The sequence below is a fragment of the Sylvia atricapilla genome, chromosome Z, assembly GCF_009819655.1.
Source record: "Sylvia atricapilla isolate bSylAtr1 chromosome Z, bSylAtr1.pri, whole genome shotgun sequence".
Classification (NCBI taxonomy): domain Eukaryota; kingdom Metazoa; phylum Chordata; class Aves; order Passeriformes; family Sylviidae; genus Sylvia; species Sylvia atricapilla.
Window position 1 is genome coordinate 82,179,837 of NC_089174.1, and position 17,755 is coordinate 82,197,591.

The 17,755-nt window shown below is 37.0% G+C and overlaps 2 protein-coding genes across 2 annotated transcripts in view; one reads left to right on the forward strand and one right to left on the reverse strand.

Moving 5' to 3' along the window:
• The window catches only part of CRHBP (corticotropin releasing hormone binding protein), a 477,084-nt gene that overhangs the window by 280,802 nt on the left and 178,527 nt on the right, over window positions 1-17,755 (reverse strand). The gene's annotated exons all lie outside the window — the stretch shown is intronic.
• WDR41 (WD repeat domain 41) overlaps window positions 1-17,755 on the forward strand; it is a 27,325-nt gene continuing 9,570 nt past the window's right edge. The window contains exons 1-9 of the mRNA XM_066340011.1: window positions 1-93; window positions 4,147-4,262; window positions 7,596-7,644; window positions 9,464-9,595; window positions 9,966-10,028; window positions 10,485-10,596; window positions 11,951-12,013; window positions 13,424-13,534; window positions 14,808-14,992. Coding sequence (XP_066196108.1) covers window positions 43-93; window positions 4,147-4,262; window positions 7,596-7,644; window positions 9,464-9,595; window positions 9,966-10,028; window positions 10,485-10,596; window positions 11,951-12,013; window positions 13,424-13,534; window positions 14,808-14,992 — 882 coding nt within the window. The 5' untranslated portion in view covers window positions 1-42. The remainder of the gene's footprint in view (window positions 94-4,146; window positions 4,263-7,595; window positions 7,645-9,463; window positions 9,596-9,965; window positions 10,029-10,484; window positions 10,597-11,950; window positions 12,014-13,423; window positions 13,535-14,807; window positions 14,993-17,755) is intronic.

Genomic DNA, 17,755 nt, shown 5'->3' on the forward strand with positions numbered 1-17,755 from the left:
GGTGCCGCAGAGGGGCCGGGCGCGCTCCCGGGGCCGCTCCCCATGCTGCGCTGGCTGATCGGCGGCGGCCGGGAGCCGCAGGGCTTGGCGGAGGTGAGGCGGCTCCCTGCGGAGCCTTAGGCTTGGGGCGGGTGGTGCCGTGAGGTCGGGATGCGCTGGGCCACGGCTTTTCCCGCTGGGTGGGTCTGGGCCCCGGGATGGGCCGTGCTCCGGGCCGGGTCTCGGCCTGCGAGGCAGTCGGGGTGATGGAACGGGTTACGGGCGTCCTCGGAGAGAAACAGGGGAGGTGGGAAAGCACAGAGCCGAAACAGGTCTGGGCACTTCAGTCCAAGGAGGACATGGAGGTGCTGGAGCGTGTCGGGAGAAGGGCAGCGGAGGCCGTGCAGCGTTTGGATCACAAGTCCTCTGTGGAGTAGCTGAGGGAAGTCGGGTGGTTTTATCTTGGGGAAAAGGAGGCTCAGGAGAGAGATCTTGTCACTTTCTCCAGCTGCCTGAAAGGAGGGTGTATTCGCTGGGGGTCGGTCTCTTCTCCCAGGCAGCGAGTGACAGGACGAGGACACGGTCTGAAGCTTCGCCAGGGGACATCCAGGCTGAGCACCAGAAATAATTTCTTCGCAGATAGAGTGATCAGAGATTGCGATGGAGCGCTCATGGAGGTAGTGGAATCGCCATCCTCCGAGGTTTAAAAGGCCTGGACCTGACACTCAGGTCTGGTTGTCGAGGTGGTGTTTTGTCATAGGCTGGGCTGAATCTCAGACTTTCCCAGCCGAATTGATTCTGAGAACAGCAGAAGGAGCGAGCTGAGCTCCTGCCCGGTGGGAGTTACGGTGTGTAGCTTACATGCAGGTCTTGCATGTCCTGCTTTCAGCACTCTGACGTCGATAATGTAAGTTATAGGCTGTAAGTTGTTATTTATATGCCACAGTAGTTTTTGTAGTAGCTTTCCAGCCTTTCTTCTTAGTTCCTCATCCACAAAGTGTGCTTTGTTATGGAGTGCAGTATACACTGACATCCTTGCTTGCTACTTGGATTAAGAGTAGTGTTAATGAATTAGAGGGAAAGATTTTTTGGATTTTCATGTCTCTGAAAGTCTGCTGAAGTTCTCAGCATGGATTTGACAAGAGTTAATTTAAAGGTATTGCTGCACTCCATACACCTAGTGCTTTTGAAGTCTAGGGAGGGATGAGGAAATTATTATTTTTCAGCTGCTGTTCATGAGCAAGTTATGCCAATGTCATGGTTGACTTCAAAGGTCAGTACTTAATTTGGGTCTGCACCAGGTTAGAATGATGATGTGTGGGCATACCTCTGGCTTTTGTCATCAGTCAAAATGCCAGCTGGATTGCAGTCATATTTGCAGGTTTGTGTGCAGCTGTTTTTAGAAGGCGGATAGGAAATACAATACAGGATAGGAAATACAATTTCTAAGATGCTCCAGAAAACTGCGTTCTGGTTCTCCAAAGAACCAGACTCTGGTTCTTCAAAGTTCAGACTCTGGTTTTGGTTTGTATACTGTGATTTAATAAAGCATGAATCAAGGTGTGGCCTCTTCCATTCTGCCATTTATGCCTTGGTAAAATCCACTCCACAGGACTTTTGTTCTGGTTTTGTTCTCAGAGAGTTGTGAAATAATAGTAATAATTTTGTGTCTCAGTGGAAAATCTGAGGAACAAGTATTGCTGAGGGTTAGTCCCCAGACTTTTCCCCCCCTTGCATGGTGTAATATTGTTTCATCTAATAATCTTCATCACCATTAGTTCTTAATAAGTAAGAAAGCCCACAGCAGTGTGTGGGTTGTGGACTAACAATGTTTGTTTCCTGTGCTGTGACTTCAGACAGATGTGTTAGAATGGCATTGCTCTGGGTAAATAGAGGAAGCCTCTGGCAAAGCTGTCCTAAGTTTGTGAAACGGAAATTTCTCCATAGCTTTTTTTTTTTTTTTTTTTTTTTTTTTTTTTTTTTTTACTGTGGACTTGGAAATAATTTAGACTTACTCTCCTGAATCTCTTCAGTTGATGGCCAGCCCTGGTGCTCATCTTAGGTCAGGGTGGCTCTGGTAGTGGGAGCACTTTAGTGCAGGAGCATCATGATCCACAGCAGCCAATCTGTCATGCTCCGTGATCCATAGATCAGTATTCCTGTGTACTCTCGTATCCATGTTTTTCATTAATTGCTTTTGAAAATCCCACTTTTCAGATGCTTCACGTCATGGGGGTTTTAGGTAGTTTTGAGGTTGAGATGAACCCTTGGGTGTGGTTATTTTTTCTGATCTCTGTAGTGTTGCTTATAGGTGCGTAAAAATAGGCATCTTGGGGATAAGTTCCATTAACATCAGCATCCAGCTTTTATCTCCAAAACTTGGTGTTGCTGCAGGAGAGTCCAGTTAGTAGTTTGTATAAAAAAATAGATTTCTTCATTTGTATAAAAAAAAGATTTCTTCAGAGAAAGAATGCTCATGTAACCCAACAATTGGGTAAATATTAATGAAGATCTAAAGACAGCATAGCTTGTTGTGTGACATTTCTGGGGAAAAAGATGTTATTTTGTTCTCACCTCTAAGCACCTTATCAGCGCTGTACCTTTCAGTATTCACAGGCATTGTTAGAATTCAGATTGGACATCTTCAACAGAAACAGCACCATCTTGTATTGAATAGGAAGTGACATCAGACTACAGAATTGTAAATGATACAAATCCTCAGTTTTTCAGGCTGGTGTTAAAGTTGTTTTCTGAATGTATGCTTTCTGTCTGCAGTATTGCTAATATACTGAGATTTCCTTAGGATTTTTGGAACTCTCATTGTTTTTAAGGAATGTTTTTATTGGCTTTTGGTGGATGAACTTCAAGTATTTTTATTTGTTATAGCCATGCAGATTCTACTTTCAGTATTTTAAAGGGGAACTGCTGTTCTCATGTGATGGCATAAAATGAGGAACAGTTACTTCATGAAATGCATCAGGTAGCACAAAACAAGACAAAATCACAAGAGCTTAATTTAAAAATTAAGAACTCTTAATTTTTAAAATACCACAGGTTTGATTACATCCATATTTAGTAACTATATCATTCTGAGTTTCTGAAGAATATTATCATAGTACCAATATCAAAGTAATAGAAAATAATTTATTGATCCTGCAAGAAAAAGTTCAAGTTTCTGAGGATAACATGTTTGTCTTTAATGTGGTATTACCTGTCATGTGTGCTGGATGCTGTGCAGTGTTCTGTGGTTGCTGTTTTTACAGCGTACGTTTTGCTGAGGTTCTCAAAGGAGGGACAGTCTTGGAAATAGTCTGATGTGACTGTTGTGTAAAATGAGTCTGAAGGGGAGGCAATGCTGTCGCTGAGCAACTACTGAGCTGTTTAGATTATTTTTTTTAATGTCTGACAACAAGTTGTTCCAGAATGTTTATTAAGAACTTAATTACAAAAAAGTTGTCTTGAAATAAAATGATGATTGAGATTGGCAGAACTGTTTTACCTTGCGAATGCAGTTCTGTGCAGTATTTTATTGACCCTGCCTAGTTATCAGCTTTCTCCAAGTGATTGATTGTTCTTTTAATTAATAGTCTAGTTAGGGGTAATTGCAGATGCTGTTCTATAAAATAATTAATCATTCTCTGTTTTTTTAAGTGGTTTGCTTTGGTATTTTGTGAATAGAGCACCAGTGGGTGATTTATATATTATGGGACAGAACAGCATTTGTTCTTATTTGTTTTAAATATGTTGTCTTTATATAAGATTTTAAAATTGAACAGCAGATGAAAGACATGAAAGGTTCACAGCCATCTTGTAAGAGGTGTAATTTAATGAAAAACTGAATATATGGTGGATTGAGTCATGGGCTGGGTTCACATGACAGCTTATAACTGAGCTGGGTTTTCATCTCGCTGTATCAGCCACTAAATCAGTACAAAATGTTTCTGTTGAACAGAAAATGCTGTATCATGGTTTAAAATACGTGCTATAGAAAGCTGTTATTTACATGAAATAACGGGGATTGTATTTTATAGTTATTTTTATTAAGGCACAATGGTATTTCAGAATTCCCACGTAGGCCTGTATATAGATTGTTAGACGTCACAAAGACCTGATGAAAATAATTATGTTACTACAAAATAAATTTACTTCCTTTTTTATGAATTTTAGAAATCCTCTGTACAAACAATTGGTGAAGAGCAAATACAGAACCCTTACACGGAGCTCCTTGTGTTGAAAGGCCATCAAGACATAGTGAGATTTCTAGTGCAAATAGATGATTACAGGTATGAAATGCCATTTCAATTGTTTCACAATGTCCTTGGAAATATGTTTGTAAAAATGTAGTAACATTTTAATCCTATCTTTTTACTTTTGGGGGGTGAGGGCAGGAAAACCTGGTGTTAAGGCAAGGGATGAGTAAGGGTTATGTTATTTTTCTTGTTATGTTACTGTGTCTTTTGGCTTCTCTTGTAAGTCATACTTTAATGAGAAAATAATGGTGATAATGTTATGTTTTTATCAGCACAGATTCATCTGTTTGTAAGAACTGCCTCTCACTGATTCGACTGTTCTTTTTCAGTCTTTTCCTGTCTGAGTGTTGCTTTCTGTACATGCATAGATATTCACAGCATGCAGTACTGTCTGCTGCTTTCTGACAGGATGCATGTGTTCTGTTTCTGAATTGAGGATGGCTGTTGTTTTACCTTCTGGCTCTGTGAAAGAATGTAATAGATTCCTACACATGTGCTGTAGGAATTGTACATGCCATCTGCAATAATAATGAGTGTTGCTTTTCCTTTCTTTCTGATCTTTTGTTGCTTTGGTGCTAAATTCACTTGAGCTTTGGTTAATGCAATTTTTTTGACTTTTCAAGTTTTAAAATTTTTAGCTACTTTATTCAGAATGACTACTTAGCAGAAGTCACGATATGCCTAGCCCCTCTGCATTACATGTCTCTTCCAGTTTGATCTGGTTCAACTTGCTATACTTCTTTGAAACTTGATAGTTCCTTTGTTTCTCTCCTTCAGGTTTCAGCTATGTGCACCTTCCTGTTTATTTCCTGACAAATTCTATCTGTGACTTCTCAAGACTGAATTATCTATGTTCTGAGGACAGGGTCATCTAAAAACTGGAAAACTGGTTGAGAAGATGAAGTAATTGTATTTACCTTTGTCACTTAGGAAGTGTGACCGAGAGAATGAATTATGATAATTGTACATTACAACCTAGTTTCTATTCCAGTTTTATCTAAATTAGCCTTGCATGTTCTTTAATTTAGCATAATTTTACAAGAGAAGAAAAAGTTTAAAGAAATAACCTTAAAAGTCTTAAAAGTAAGGCTGTGAAGTCTTTATCCAGTCATAAAATGTAGTGACTCTTGGCTGATGTGGAGGATTAAATAGAAAAAGTTTGGTCACTAAGAATAGGCAAGAAGTAGCTCTTGTAAGAGCTGTAGTAATTTATGTCTTTATGGATCATGGAAGGGAAATTCTAACGTACTCATCAGTACACTGCCTGAAGTTAGGAGGAGCAAGATTTTGTTCTGTATCCTTGCAGTGTACAGCAGATGTTTTGTGGAGGAAGGTTCTCTGCCTCCCCTTGCACATTTATTGGGAGAGACCATGCTAGTGGTCTCCTCCAGTTCACAAATATCCACAGAATGTTATTTTCTAGTATAATATTTATCTATATAGACATAGATTAAATTTCACAGAAGACTCCACAGAGGATTTTTAGCTTGCCAGTTTTTATTTTTAATGTCATAAACATGTATCTGTTAGGAAAGTTACATGCATTATCATAACATGTATTTTTCTCTGTAGTAGTCCACCAGAAGATTCATATAAAAATGGAAGAATCTTGTGTGGTTTCTTCAGTCCTTTTTTTCCCCAGACAAGTTATCAAAATAACTTCGATAACCCTCTATCAAAGCATGTTTTTCTCAAATATATACTGAATATGTGCAATCCATCTTTGTAGGAAGACCATAGTATCCTTAAGTTGCACATGGTGTCTTATATAAAGAAGTCTTTAACCATTTTGGGCTTTGTTATTTTGTCGTAGGTAAGTTACTAAAGCTAAAATAATGATAATCATTGCAAAACTAAAACCTTAGTGGCAATATTTAAGATAAGTTATGAAATAGCATATGGATAACAAGTAAATTGTGTAGCTGGTTAGTATTCCCAGAGTTTGAGGAGTTTAATAGAGTTGTTTCAGTTGTTACTGGATGGTAATTCTAAATTTTTATTTATCAAGAGTATGGTATTTTCTATATTGTTAAACACATGGTAATATTTTTCACTTGATTCTTTTCAGTAAGATGAGTATTGTTACTCAGCTTCTGAAATGTTTTTATTTAGTTTCTGCAGCTATTCCATTGTGTGGTTTTTGTCAGCTATTGTAAGCCAAGTTTCACGCTTCAGGTCTTTAGATAATATCATCTTAGTGAGAATTTTACAGAAGGATTTTCTTGTTTTCTCAGTGGCTCAGCTAAAACCAGTGAGTGGAAAATTTTCTCAGATTGGTTTTTGAAGATACTAAATAAATCCTCTATGAATGTAACAGAAAGCTGGTTGGGTTTTTTGGTTTTTTTTCTTCTTTGCTCTTACGCCTTTTGAACATGAAGTAAGGTTCATATTGGTTGGAAGATCACTAAAGAAGGCTAAGCCTCAGTAAAAGTCTTCCAAAAACTGGACTGAGATAAAATTGCAAGTAATACTCTAGCATTTGGCACATTAAATTAAACAGTTCATAACACATTTTAAGAATAGATTTTTTGTTGATCATTTGACCATTCCTTGCTCCTTCAGGAAACAGAGAAGGTTGTGGATGATGGTGAGATCATGACTGGAAAAGACTGAAGTGACCCATGAGGACCTTCTTTTTATAACACTGTTGGAATTCTTAAGTCTTGTTTTTATATTAAGTATATGTTGATGATTACATATTTAAATATACTGTTTGTGGGAAATGGATTTGTAGAGAAGTCTCAAAGCCTGACAGAAGGCTCATATGTATCCATATGCAAACTTTGAGATAAGAAATGCTGACTTAGAAATGCCATGGAATAGGACAGACGTTGCTGAGAGAGAAATGGAACTGGAAACAAGTTTCAAATTATTATAAATCACTGTAAATCTTGCAAATAGACTAGATACTTTGGAGAAATAGAACTATGAAAGGTGCATTGTTGTAGGACCCATGAAGGATAGTTTTAGATGATTGGCTTTAAGGCATTGACAGCATTGTGTGGCAAAAGCTGATAGGCCAAGAAATGCTGATAATATATTGTAATTAGGAAATATTTTGGCTTCTGATTGTGTGAACTGTAACATCTGTACTGTCTCATCCTTCATGTGAGGAAATGGAATAAAAGCTTTTAAAATGCCTCTCAGTTGCCCCATCTCTGGGTCAGAAAAGGGTATAATCTGACAGTACTTCAGTTTAGAAACTGTAGTTAGGATTTACAAAAACATGCTTATTCTTTCAAGACAGAATCTGGTATATCTTGTAAGCATTTTTCATTCCATGAATATTTACTGCTTTTCCATTACATTATGCTATAATGAAGTTTTCAGTTTATTATAGTTTTTTGTGTTTGGATTTTTTTCCAGGTTTGCATCTGCAGGAGATGATGGAATCATATTTCTGTGGAATGCTCAGGTTAGGTGTCTTTTTTAAGGGTGGCTTGTGTGCTCTGGAGAGGGTGGAAGTTGTAGAGAAGAGGTAGAAATGTCTGGGAGCAAAAAACCAGAAAAAATAAGAAGCGCGGCAGAGCTACTGTTTGAAAATGTGAAAGTGGAAGGAGACTGTTAAGTCTTAGTTTACAAAGGAGAGCTAGGAAAGCAGAAGTTGGGTGAACCCAAGGGAAGGGAAGGGTAAGTTTTGAAAGCTAGAGTGTGTTGGGACATAGTGATTTTAGAGAAATAATGGTGTTAAAAGCAGAAGTGTGTATGAAGTCACACTTTCAGAAGTATGTATGAAGTGGCTTTAGTTGCTCTTTGAAAGTGTGTTCTGTGTTTGCTGTAAATGCTGGAATGGTCACTAGTAACTCAAAAAATATGTAGCAAGATCCCAAACCTGCCAAGATTTTTATATACATTTAAGATTTAAATGCTTTTCAGTTGCTCTATTAGTAACACCTCTTCAGTGATTAATGGAGAGCTATCACAAAATTATATTAGAAAGATACCAAAATCAATAGAAATTAAACATTTCATGCCGTGCAAGAACAGGCTCTTAATTGCTTGCTGTGATAAAAATCCTACAACTTTTGAAAACCTTACTAAGACATTAGTTTTGTACAAATATTGCTCGACAAGTGTGACACCTGCTCTTTTGCTCTTCTACTCTGTATCATTGACAGAGCTGTAAAGAACCCATGAGCATTAGACCTAGGTTAAAGAAGTCCAGTAAATGAGTTACATTGTTTTAAAAGAAGTTTGAAGGAGATACTTACTGTATGGTCTGTAGTGTATCAAACATTCAATTGAGGAAGAAAAAATCACACACTTTGAATTCTCTTTAAAATCTTCTGAAAAACTTAAGTGGCATTTATGATGTTGTGATTTTAAAATGCAGAAGGAGAGACTTGAAACTTTTCTTTTGAGCTGTTTCCATTAGTGCTTTACTGGTTTTGAAGCTCTTTTATAATTTTATAATTATAAAGTAAAGGGATTTGAATATTAAAGCCCATGTGTGTGAATATATATGTCCAGTGTTCTGTGAAGTTTGTGAGCATAAAACTCATTTGGATATCCAGCTTTATGAGCTGAGTTCCATTTTCTACTTCTGTAGGACTTCTATTGTGTTTTTTAAATCAAATCTTTGTACTTTTAATTTAAAACATTATTCCACATCTGTCAAGAAGTTTGCAGTTAAAATTACCCCATATTTTAGCTGCATGTTTAAAATGCCAGTTTGCTTCTGCATGTTTGTTTGTAGGGTTTTGCCATTTAACTAAAATGTAAGTGGAAGTAGTTGTAGTCGTCTAAAGCACCAGCTTGAATCTATAGATAATGTGCATACTAAATAAATCTGGCAGGAGGTTGGCCATAAATATAGGTTTTAACCATTTTCCCAATGGTTAAAATTAAAAAAAAAATGCAATTTCAAGTAAGGGTTTGTCTACAAATCTGAATTGCTGTAGTGTTTATTAAGAGGGGTGAATAGCCAATATTTGCCTTAAATTTAAATGAGTTTAATACAGAATTTTGTTCTTAAGGGCTTTTAGGGTTTTTTTACTCAGAGAGTAATTTGTGTTATGTACTACTTCTTCAAATTTAACTCGTAGTATGTTACTTAATTTAAGATCTTGAACAGCACTGAAGGTAGTAAGTAGCAAATCCTTAAATTACTTCAGGATGGTAGATTTTAGACTCATATAGATTCTTGGTTTAAAAGGCCATTTAATACCTATATTTTGTGCTACAGTAGGCATTTTCCTGTTTTAAACTTACCTTTCCATGTTTTTGTTTTTCAGACTGGAGAAAAACTGTATGAACTTCATGGGCACACACACAAAATTACAGCTATAGCACCATTCTCTTCATCAGATGTTACTGAAGAAAAAACTGATTTGATTATAACAGCATCAGCTGATAGAACAGTTATTGTATCCTTTGATCTGGAGAAAATTTAAAATTCTATGGGCTTTTCGTGGTTTATACTTTAAAAGAGAGCACTGACACAGGCTGCAGCCCATGTGAAAACTTACTGGCTACCAATACCCACTAGGTGTAATTGGATTACACATGGGTGGGTTTCACTGGTTATTGTTCACATGTAGATGCAGTCCTTGCTAAAAAAATGAATCCATACCAGACCTTTATGAGTATATCATTAGGCCAAATATTGAAAAGACTGCAAGAGTTTAGCACACTTAAGTCTCTGCACCTCTTTCCTACTCTGTCATTTAGTTGCCAACACAGCATATACATTTCTGATACATAGGAACCTTCAGTTTCCTTAATGAATAAAGACAGGTTTGGGACTGCGCTAATGGCAGGCAGGTTCAGAAAGTGTCATGTTTCCATTCCACTGTGAAGGTACTGAGAAATTCCTATGAACGTCTGTTTTGTTTTATACATTAAGCTGTTGTGTCTGACTCATGGGTCATGTGTGCAGGTGTGTTAGAGTGAGCAGCGTCACTTTATTTAAGAGTAGGCACATAATGGATGGCTGAGAAGTGGGCACAATACTTAATTTGTTTTTGTAGCTCTTAATACCTCAGTTTTCTTTTTGGAAGGATGTAGAACAAAGGTAATGCTGTCACTTGGCTTTATTACTGTATTGTAAAAGGCGACCTACAACACTTAAGGTTTTTGCGCTGTTGATGAAAAATTCAGCATATTAGTGTGTAGTTAAATAGATATTTCTCAGAGACCTTCATACTGTATTTCATGGTACTTACAGATTTATCTAACTAAAGCTCATGATCATTTCAGTGAGAAATTCCCTGAAGAACTTTTGCAGGAGACATATATTTGATTTTTGTTCTGCAGTGTTTGACAGTTCTTCAAAGACTGAATGTATGGTTGTCTGGAGGGAGTGATCTATGTGTTTGGAACCAAAAATTGGATCTCTTGTGTAAGACCAGTCATCTTACTGATGCAGGTAAAAATGGAAATGACTCATTACAGCTGTTAAAGTGCAAGTAAAATGGATCTTATAATGATGCAAAACCAACTTGGCAAATTCATTTTAGTTCTAATGATAACATTATGTATTACAGCCACCCGTTATTTTTTTAAATGTCAGATTTAATAGTTTCTGAACTAAGACCACTTTTAATGTTCTGTGCTGTGTGAATTTTAGAATATCTCAGTAACTGTACATTATCTTGGACTAGAGGGCTAGAGCTCAGATGCTGATTTATGTATTTGCTGTAACATGTACCAGATCCTTTGACTGGCTTTTTGTGTGACTGACTGGGAGTTTTAATATATTTCTAAGTGAAGCTTTGTAATAGTGGAGCAGTAAAGATTACATTTTATTGTTAAGAATCAGTACTTCTGATGTAGAAAATGCATTTTTTTGATAGGAATATAATAAACTTAATCAGAAATCAATGTCAGTCATGCTTTTCTATTAATAAACTTATATATTATCTGTCCACATGAAGAAAATTGTTGCATGCTATTGCTGTACTTTACCAAGCATCTTTGCCAGGATGTTTACAAAGTTGTGAATCACATTCAAAGGTGGAACCAATATTTCCCTTATTTTTGTCATAGAATAGAGTAGTGGTAGGCAAAGCCTTCTGAATCCTTGAGAATATTAATACTTTTTTTGGTTCAGTATGAAATACCATGCTATGTACCAGTTGGACTGTGGTGCTTAGCATGAAGTGCTGTTGACACTTAGGGGACAATGGAATGTGTTGCATGTGCCCTCTCTTCTGTCCTAATCTCTGACTTCCTTTGTGGGTAAAAAGATTGCTTATTCTTTAGGGTATGTTCCTCTAATGGTTCCTTGGCACAGATGGGGCATTGAAAACAGGTGAAATGTCTAAAGAATATGCTTTATTCTTCTTCATCTTGCTCTGCACATTATTTTAGAATTGTGCATACTTGAGGTAGTATCAGTGTCTAATAGTTTTGGTACTGCCTGTATTTAGAGGTACAATAATTGTCATAATGTTTGTAATGCTGTCCAGCATTAGGACATAAATATCTTAATTGTATTTAAAATAAAAAGGTAGTTTACTTTCAGCTTCACCACAGGTTTGATGTTCAAAATTCTGCTTGATTCAGGACCAAAACTCCTGACCTTATCTCCATTTGAGATCGTCTGTTAATTTCTGATGCCATTTAACTTTCTCTTCAGGCAATATACTTCTGTTGTCATATGTAGAAAGAAGATTGTTAAGGACGTTATTAATAAGGAATTATCAGTTTGTTTTGTTTTCTTGTGTTCAATTAATATCCTTTTCTCCCTTATTCCCTCCCTTTTTTTTTTTTTTTTAAAGGCATCAGTGCTTTGGTTGAATTGCCCAAAAATTGCATTGCAGCAGCAGTTGGCAAAGAGCTAAGTGAGTATCTTACATTTTCCAGTGTTCATGCTCCTCCATAACAGCTGCTTATCAGAGATATGTGTGAAAAGCAAAAAATTCTGCTGGAATTGTACAGGAAAAGTAAATGGTGTTAGGGTGTGGTTAGCAAAATTTTTTGTTTTACCATTGACAAAGAGGAGACAATATTAATCTTACTCAAGAATTTTTTAGAGATACGGATGACATGCAAAACAAAACTTTTATATATTTAGAATCGTAGAATCTCTGAGATTGGAAAAGACCTCTGAGATCATTGAGTCTAAGCTTTGACCCATCACCACTGTGCAACTAGACCACAGAAATACTATGTCCAGTCATTTCTTGGACACCTTCAGGGATGCTGACTTCTCCACATCCCTGAGCAACTCATTCCAATGCCTAACTACCCTTTCAGTGAAGAAATTCTTCGTGATGTCCAACCAGAAACTCCTCTTGAACAGCTTGAGGCCACTTTTCTCCTGTGACTTGTGGCCTGTGAGAAGAGACCAGTGCCCACTTTGCCACAACCTTCTCTCAGGTAGTTGTAGGAAGAGACAAAGTCTCCTTTTACTCCATGCTAAACAACCCAAGCTCTCTTCTCAAAAGACTTGTGCTTCAGACTCTACAGGCTGACAGGCATGTAGTTCCCTCAGTCCTTCCTACAGCCAGTTGTGTAGGTTGGCATCACATTGGCCAACCTCTCTTTGACTGGGACCTCCCTGGTTTATGAGGACTGGTGATAAATGACAGAGTTTGGCTTGATGAGCTCGTCTGTCAGCTCCCTCAGTGTTAGTGCCACCTGTCCAGATCTGATTGTGGCTATTTACATCCTTTCTTCTGGAGAAGGTCTGGAATGGCTTACCTGAGCTGTCAGGTACTCTGATTTTCTAGAGCCTCCTTGTCCCAGGATCTGAAGTATGAGATATTAATGATCTCTTACTATCCAAAGCTATAATGGGTAGATTTTTTAGTACCCTTGAGATAGCAAAGAAATTTCAAGATTGATTGAAATAAAATCTTAATTTCTGATAATATTGATTGCCTTACTAGACGATCTTGCATTGTTTTTGAATATTAGTGTTTCAGATAGATGAGTCCTCAAGAAACATGTTTCACTTTTAGAAACTTATCCATAAAGGTGTCTGATACTTTTCACTTCTGGTTGACCAGTTCTCAGAGTTACTAGGCTGAAGTGTTTTATTCTGTATTTGCTGTGGTTAAGAGGCCTTAGTGGTAACACTGAAATAACTGCTTCCTGTTTTTTGATGTTATGAGTGATCATAAGAGACTTTTATATGGTCTCACTTACAACGTTTAGTTTGTGACTCTGAAAATGTTGTTGTATTTTAGCATAGCTCCATCTTATTCCAAATGGAAAAGCTTATTTAGACAATTTTTCTATCTTCGAAGTAATTTTTAGGTTGAGTGTTTCTAACAGTGGTTCTGAAGGTTGGAATATCCTTGAAGTAAAGCGCCTTGTTGACCATCAGGATAACATTTCATCATTAGTCAGTGTCAATGGTAAGAGTCATTTTATAATGTTTCTGGTTTTGTTAGGTACTAGTGGGATATTTCACCTGTGGAGTTTTTATTTGAACCAAAGTTTTAACTGGAGTGAAACTTACTAACTAGTGGAGGTATAGCTTTTTGTGTAGCTGCAAAGGTAGTGATATGACAAAATATATTTCCTTTGTTTATGGATTAACAGTAAAATGAAACCAGGCAAGTTGTAATGTAGAAAAGTCAATGTCATTGATTGAAATGGAACTCTTGGTATTTCTGCTGGGAATGTTAAAAATGCTACTTTTTTTGTCTTGTTCCTTTTTTATTCTTAGAGTGGGATATGCAATGCCATGTCCCTTGCAGTTGTAGTCCTAAGGTAACTGAAGGTTGTGAGTGTGCAGATGTGAGCCTGCATATAGATTCATTATAGAGGGGGTCTGGAAGCTGATATGATCTATGCTGCTTGTTAGGGTAATACTGAACTAATACCTGAAATTTTGTCTATTCTGCTGCAAGTATTAGCCCCTTCTACTCTTTTTTCCCCTTTTTTTTTTCCTATGAAGCACCCCCACAGACCAGGAAAAGGTATTACTGGTGGAATAGAGAGTATTTTTTCTTGGGTGTATCTCTGTCTGCCTGGTTGGCACAAAGGTGCTGTGTTACAGAGGCTGGGAAAAAACCTCTTGGAACCTGTGGTACATGTCTCTGAGCTTAACTGTTGCCATTATTTTCTCCTTTTTGATAATGAAAGGCAACCAGTGTATGGCTTAAAAAGACAAGATGCTACCTGCATTAAATACTGCTTTAGAAGTTCCTTTCCATGTGTGATAAACAAATTAATGAGCAGCTACTTCAGTATTGCCGTGAACTCATTCATTTAATTTGTGGTTATTATTCCTGTTTATGGCAAAGACATACTTTGTTGTGTCTGGTGGATGTCTATATACCTGCTTCTCCAAGGAATAGAAGGGCTTTCTATGTAGAAATGGAGTTCAAATCTTTGTACACACTTCTGGTGGTGTTCCTTGTCTTTGCAACTCTGTATTGTGGACTATGGCCAATAAATGTTCTTCCTAGTTCAAATTTTCAAGAGAGCTCCTCTGAGCTATTGTAGGTAATTAGATGAGTATTTAAACAAAGAGGGAGGTTTTTTGCCCAGTCAGTTATGTACCATATATTCTACATAGCTTTACACATAAATGGGCTGTCTTCCCTTTCTAGGGTTGTAACTTTGTGTGGAATTTATTTTTTAATATCATGTGATTTCTCTGTATGTTTTTTTCCCCTTCAGATTTGACTTTTGTGACAGGTTCTCACATAGGTGAGTTAATAGTTTGGGATGCACTTGACTGGACAAAGCAGGCATCTGAGTGCAACTTCTGGGACTCCTCTGTCCATCCAGATGTACAGCCAGAAATAAAGTTATCCCAAAGCCCACATGAAACTTCAGTACAACACTTGACATCTGATGAGGAGGTAAAAAGCTTCAGAGTAAATCACTTTGAGTGAGGCTGATCTTACCACAGAAGACAAAGTGGTGTCTATTTTCAGTTTCTTTGTGTTAATATGAGAGGCTTCTTTTAGATGTGCACAGCTATTTTTATATGGTCAACAGTTCTTATATAAAATCTTGGCTGTTGACCTGTATGAAGGGTTTAATCTGTTGATGGTATGGAAACAACATAATGGACTGTTACAACAGCATTCTTTTTCACCAACAAAGATTTCTTACTTGTTTACAATACCACTAGAATAAAATAAACACGGGTGTGTGTTTTGATGGCATGCACCTTTTGTATTCCAGCTTCTAGAAATACAGTTTGCCCAATAATGCACTTGTTTGAGCAGTTGTAGCTGAGGTTACTATGAGAATACTATGGGGTACTATTTAAGAGCAGGCATATGTCTATGCTTAATAGTAAATCAGCATTGCTCTTTCTGTTCAGATGACTATGCAGAATTGTATACTCAGATATGTTGCCAAGATCCTGTCTTCTACAGTCATGCTTTAGAGATAAGTTCTTGGTCAGAATACTCAGTTAGAACTCAGTTACTGTACAGCAAACACTAAAAATACTCAGGATGATATTTAATTCTGAGAAATGTTACCAAATGTTAGTGGTAAAATAAAAGATCTTTCATTGTTGGGGTACAGTGGGATTTAGTTTGGGGCATGTAGATCAGTTATTGGGAATGATTAAGGAAGAGATTCTTGGAAATGGCTTTAGATATATAAGCTGTAACAAAATAAAAGCTGTGGAAAAGCCTGAATATAGAGTAATTTCTATATTTTAGTTGCCTGATGCATTTGCCTTTTTTTTTTGAATAGAGCTTTTCTAAAAGCCTGGAGAGGGAAATATTGTGGGATGTGGGGAGCTAAATCTTTAAAGATGGGATTTCTAGTGGTTTTGTTGTTAGTGCTTATTTCTACAATGGGCCAGAAGTGAATTTTGTTTAGGATAAGTTCTGTAATTTGGCTTCAAAACACTTTTAATTCCATGCTTGAAAGCTGCATATGATGTGTTTTAAGGGAGTAGAAAAGAATTTGGGGAACATCAGAATTTGGCAAAATATTCCATGTGGAATCTGGGGGTGCTAAAGGCTTTTTTCCGTTCATGGAATTGAACTAAATATATTGCTGTGGTTTTATTTTCATTGTGAGAGTTTTGAATGATGGGAAGAAAAGGTGATTCTAGTGTTACATACCAAAATAGAAGATGTTTTTAAGATAAAGCTGTCTGTATTGTAAAGCTCCTACTTAAAAGGTGGTGCAGAAATGTGTTTGTATTATGTGGTGTTATCTGCTACATCAAAGCAGAACACTGTTCTTCATGTTAAAAAACCCAAAAAAACCAAACTAGTGTAAATACATGTTTTCTCTGTTTTCCCAACTTGGTAGTTAGGTAGTTGGAGAAGATACACTTATCTAATTTGACACTGAGCTTGTAGGCAAAACATGACTCAGAAACAAACAGGACGGTAAAGGTTTTCAAAACTAGGTTACAGTGCTAAGGAGTCCACCCACTGTCCTGGTATGTGTGTGTTTAGCTTGCCTGTTAATAGAGGCGTACCATTTATGCTTCATATGTTTTATTTTCTTGGATTTTGAGATGACCAAGATTTTGCCAGGGCTTGTGAGAAAAGAAGAGTGCTCCATGTAGAGCATCTTTTGCAAAGCTTTAAGACTGTATGGCTCAAGGTGTAAGAGTTATGTGGAAGGCCATTGAATTTAAACCTAATGCAAAACTAGGATAATGGGCTCAGTGGTTTGGTTTTTTTGTCTTGATTTGGTAATGGTGCTATCAGTAATCTGTTTAGTTTCAGAGCTCCCACAACAGATACACGTAAGGAAAAAAAAAATAAAAACCTGGACAAGGAGTTTTGAACAATGTCATAACATTGTTGAATATATATCGGAAATTATAGTCAAAGATCCTGGGTTACAAGTTGTACAAAATGTTGACAGGCATGTATTGTGAATTGTATATAAGTGTTAATATTTGGGTTGTAAATGGAAGCAGGCTGCTCAGGGAAATGTTCCAGCATATGATCATCTAAACAAGATATATGCAACACTGCAAATATCTACTGAATGGAAACATTTTGCACTCGTCTGGTGCTGAATATTAATCATGTGTACCTACACAGGATTATACATTTGTCCTCTTTAAGCTCATCACAAGCCATGAAGTGGTCCAGGTCCAAAGATCAGTGAATTGTTTCTGGTGTCTTAGGGTCATGATGGTTATGAGATGGAATGCCTGCATTCTTCTGAAGAAGAACATTGAACACAAAATGCAGTATTGTGTAATACTTTACTATGAGATAGTTTCTTTTCTGTATTCAGTAGAGCCCAAATGCTTGAGCAAGGCCTCTTTATCCATCTCTATCTTGAGTTAATTTCAAAAAAAGTAAAAAATGCTGAATGGTTTCCTGTATTCTCAGACTTTCTTAATAAAAGTAGAGTTTTTCAAAACATGGGACATTATTTTACTGTAAAAACGTAAGCATTTAATTACAGAAGTGTGTTGATTTGTTGGTATCAGTTTCTGCTTAGACTGTGAGGTACAGGATAAAAATATGGACATTAAATTAATTACTGCTAGAGTATAGGATCATATCCCACATTTACTTCAAAAAATCCATCTCTTTTTATAACTTGCTAATTTCATATGTTTGGGATAAAGCAGTAACATGAGGACAGAAACAAGCTGGGTCATAGTATTACTGGAAATCCAT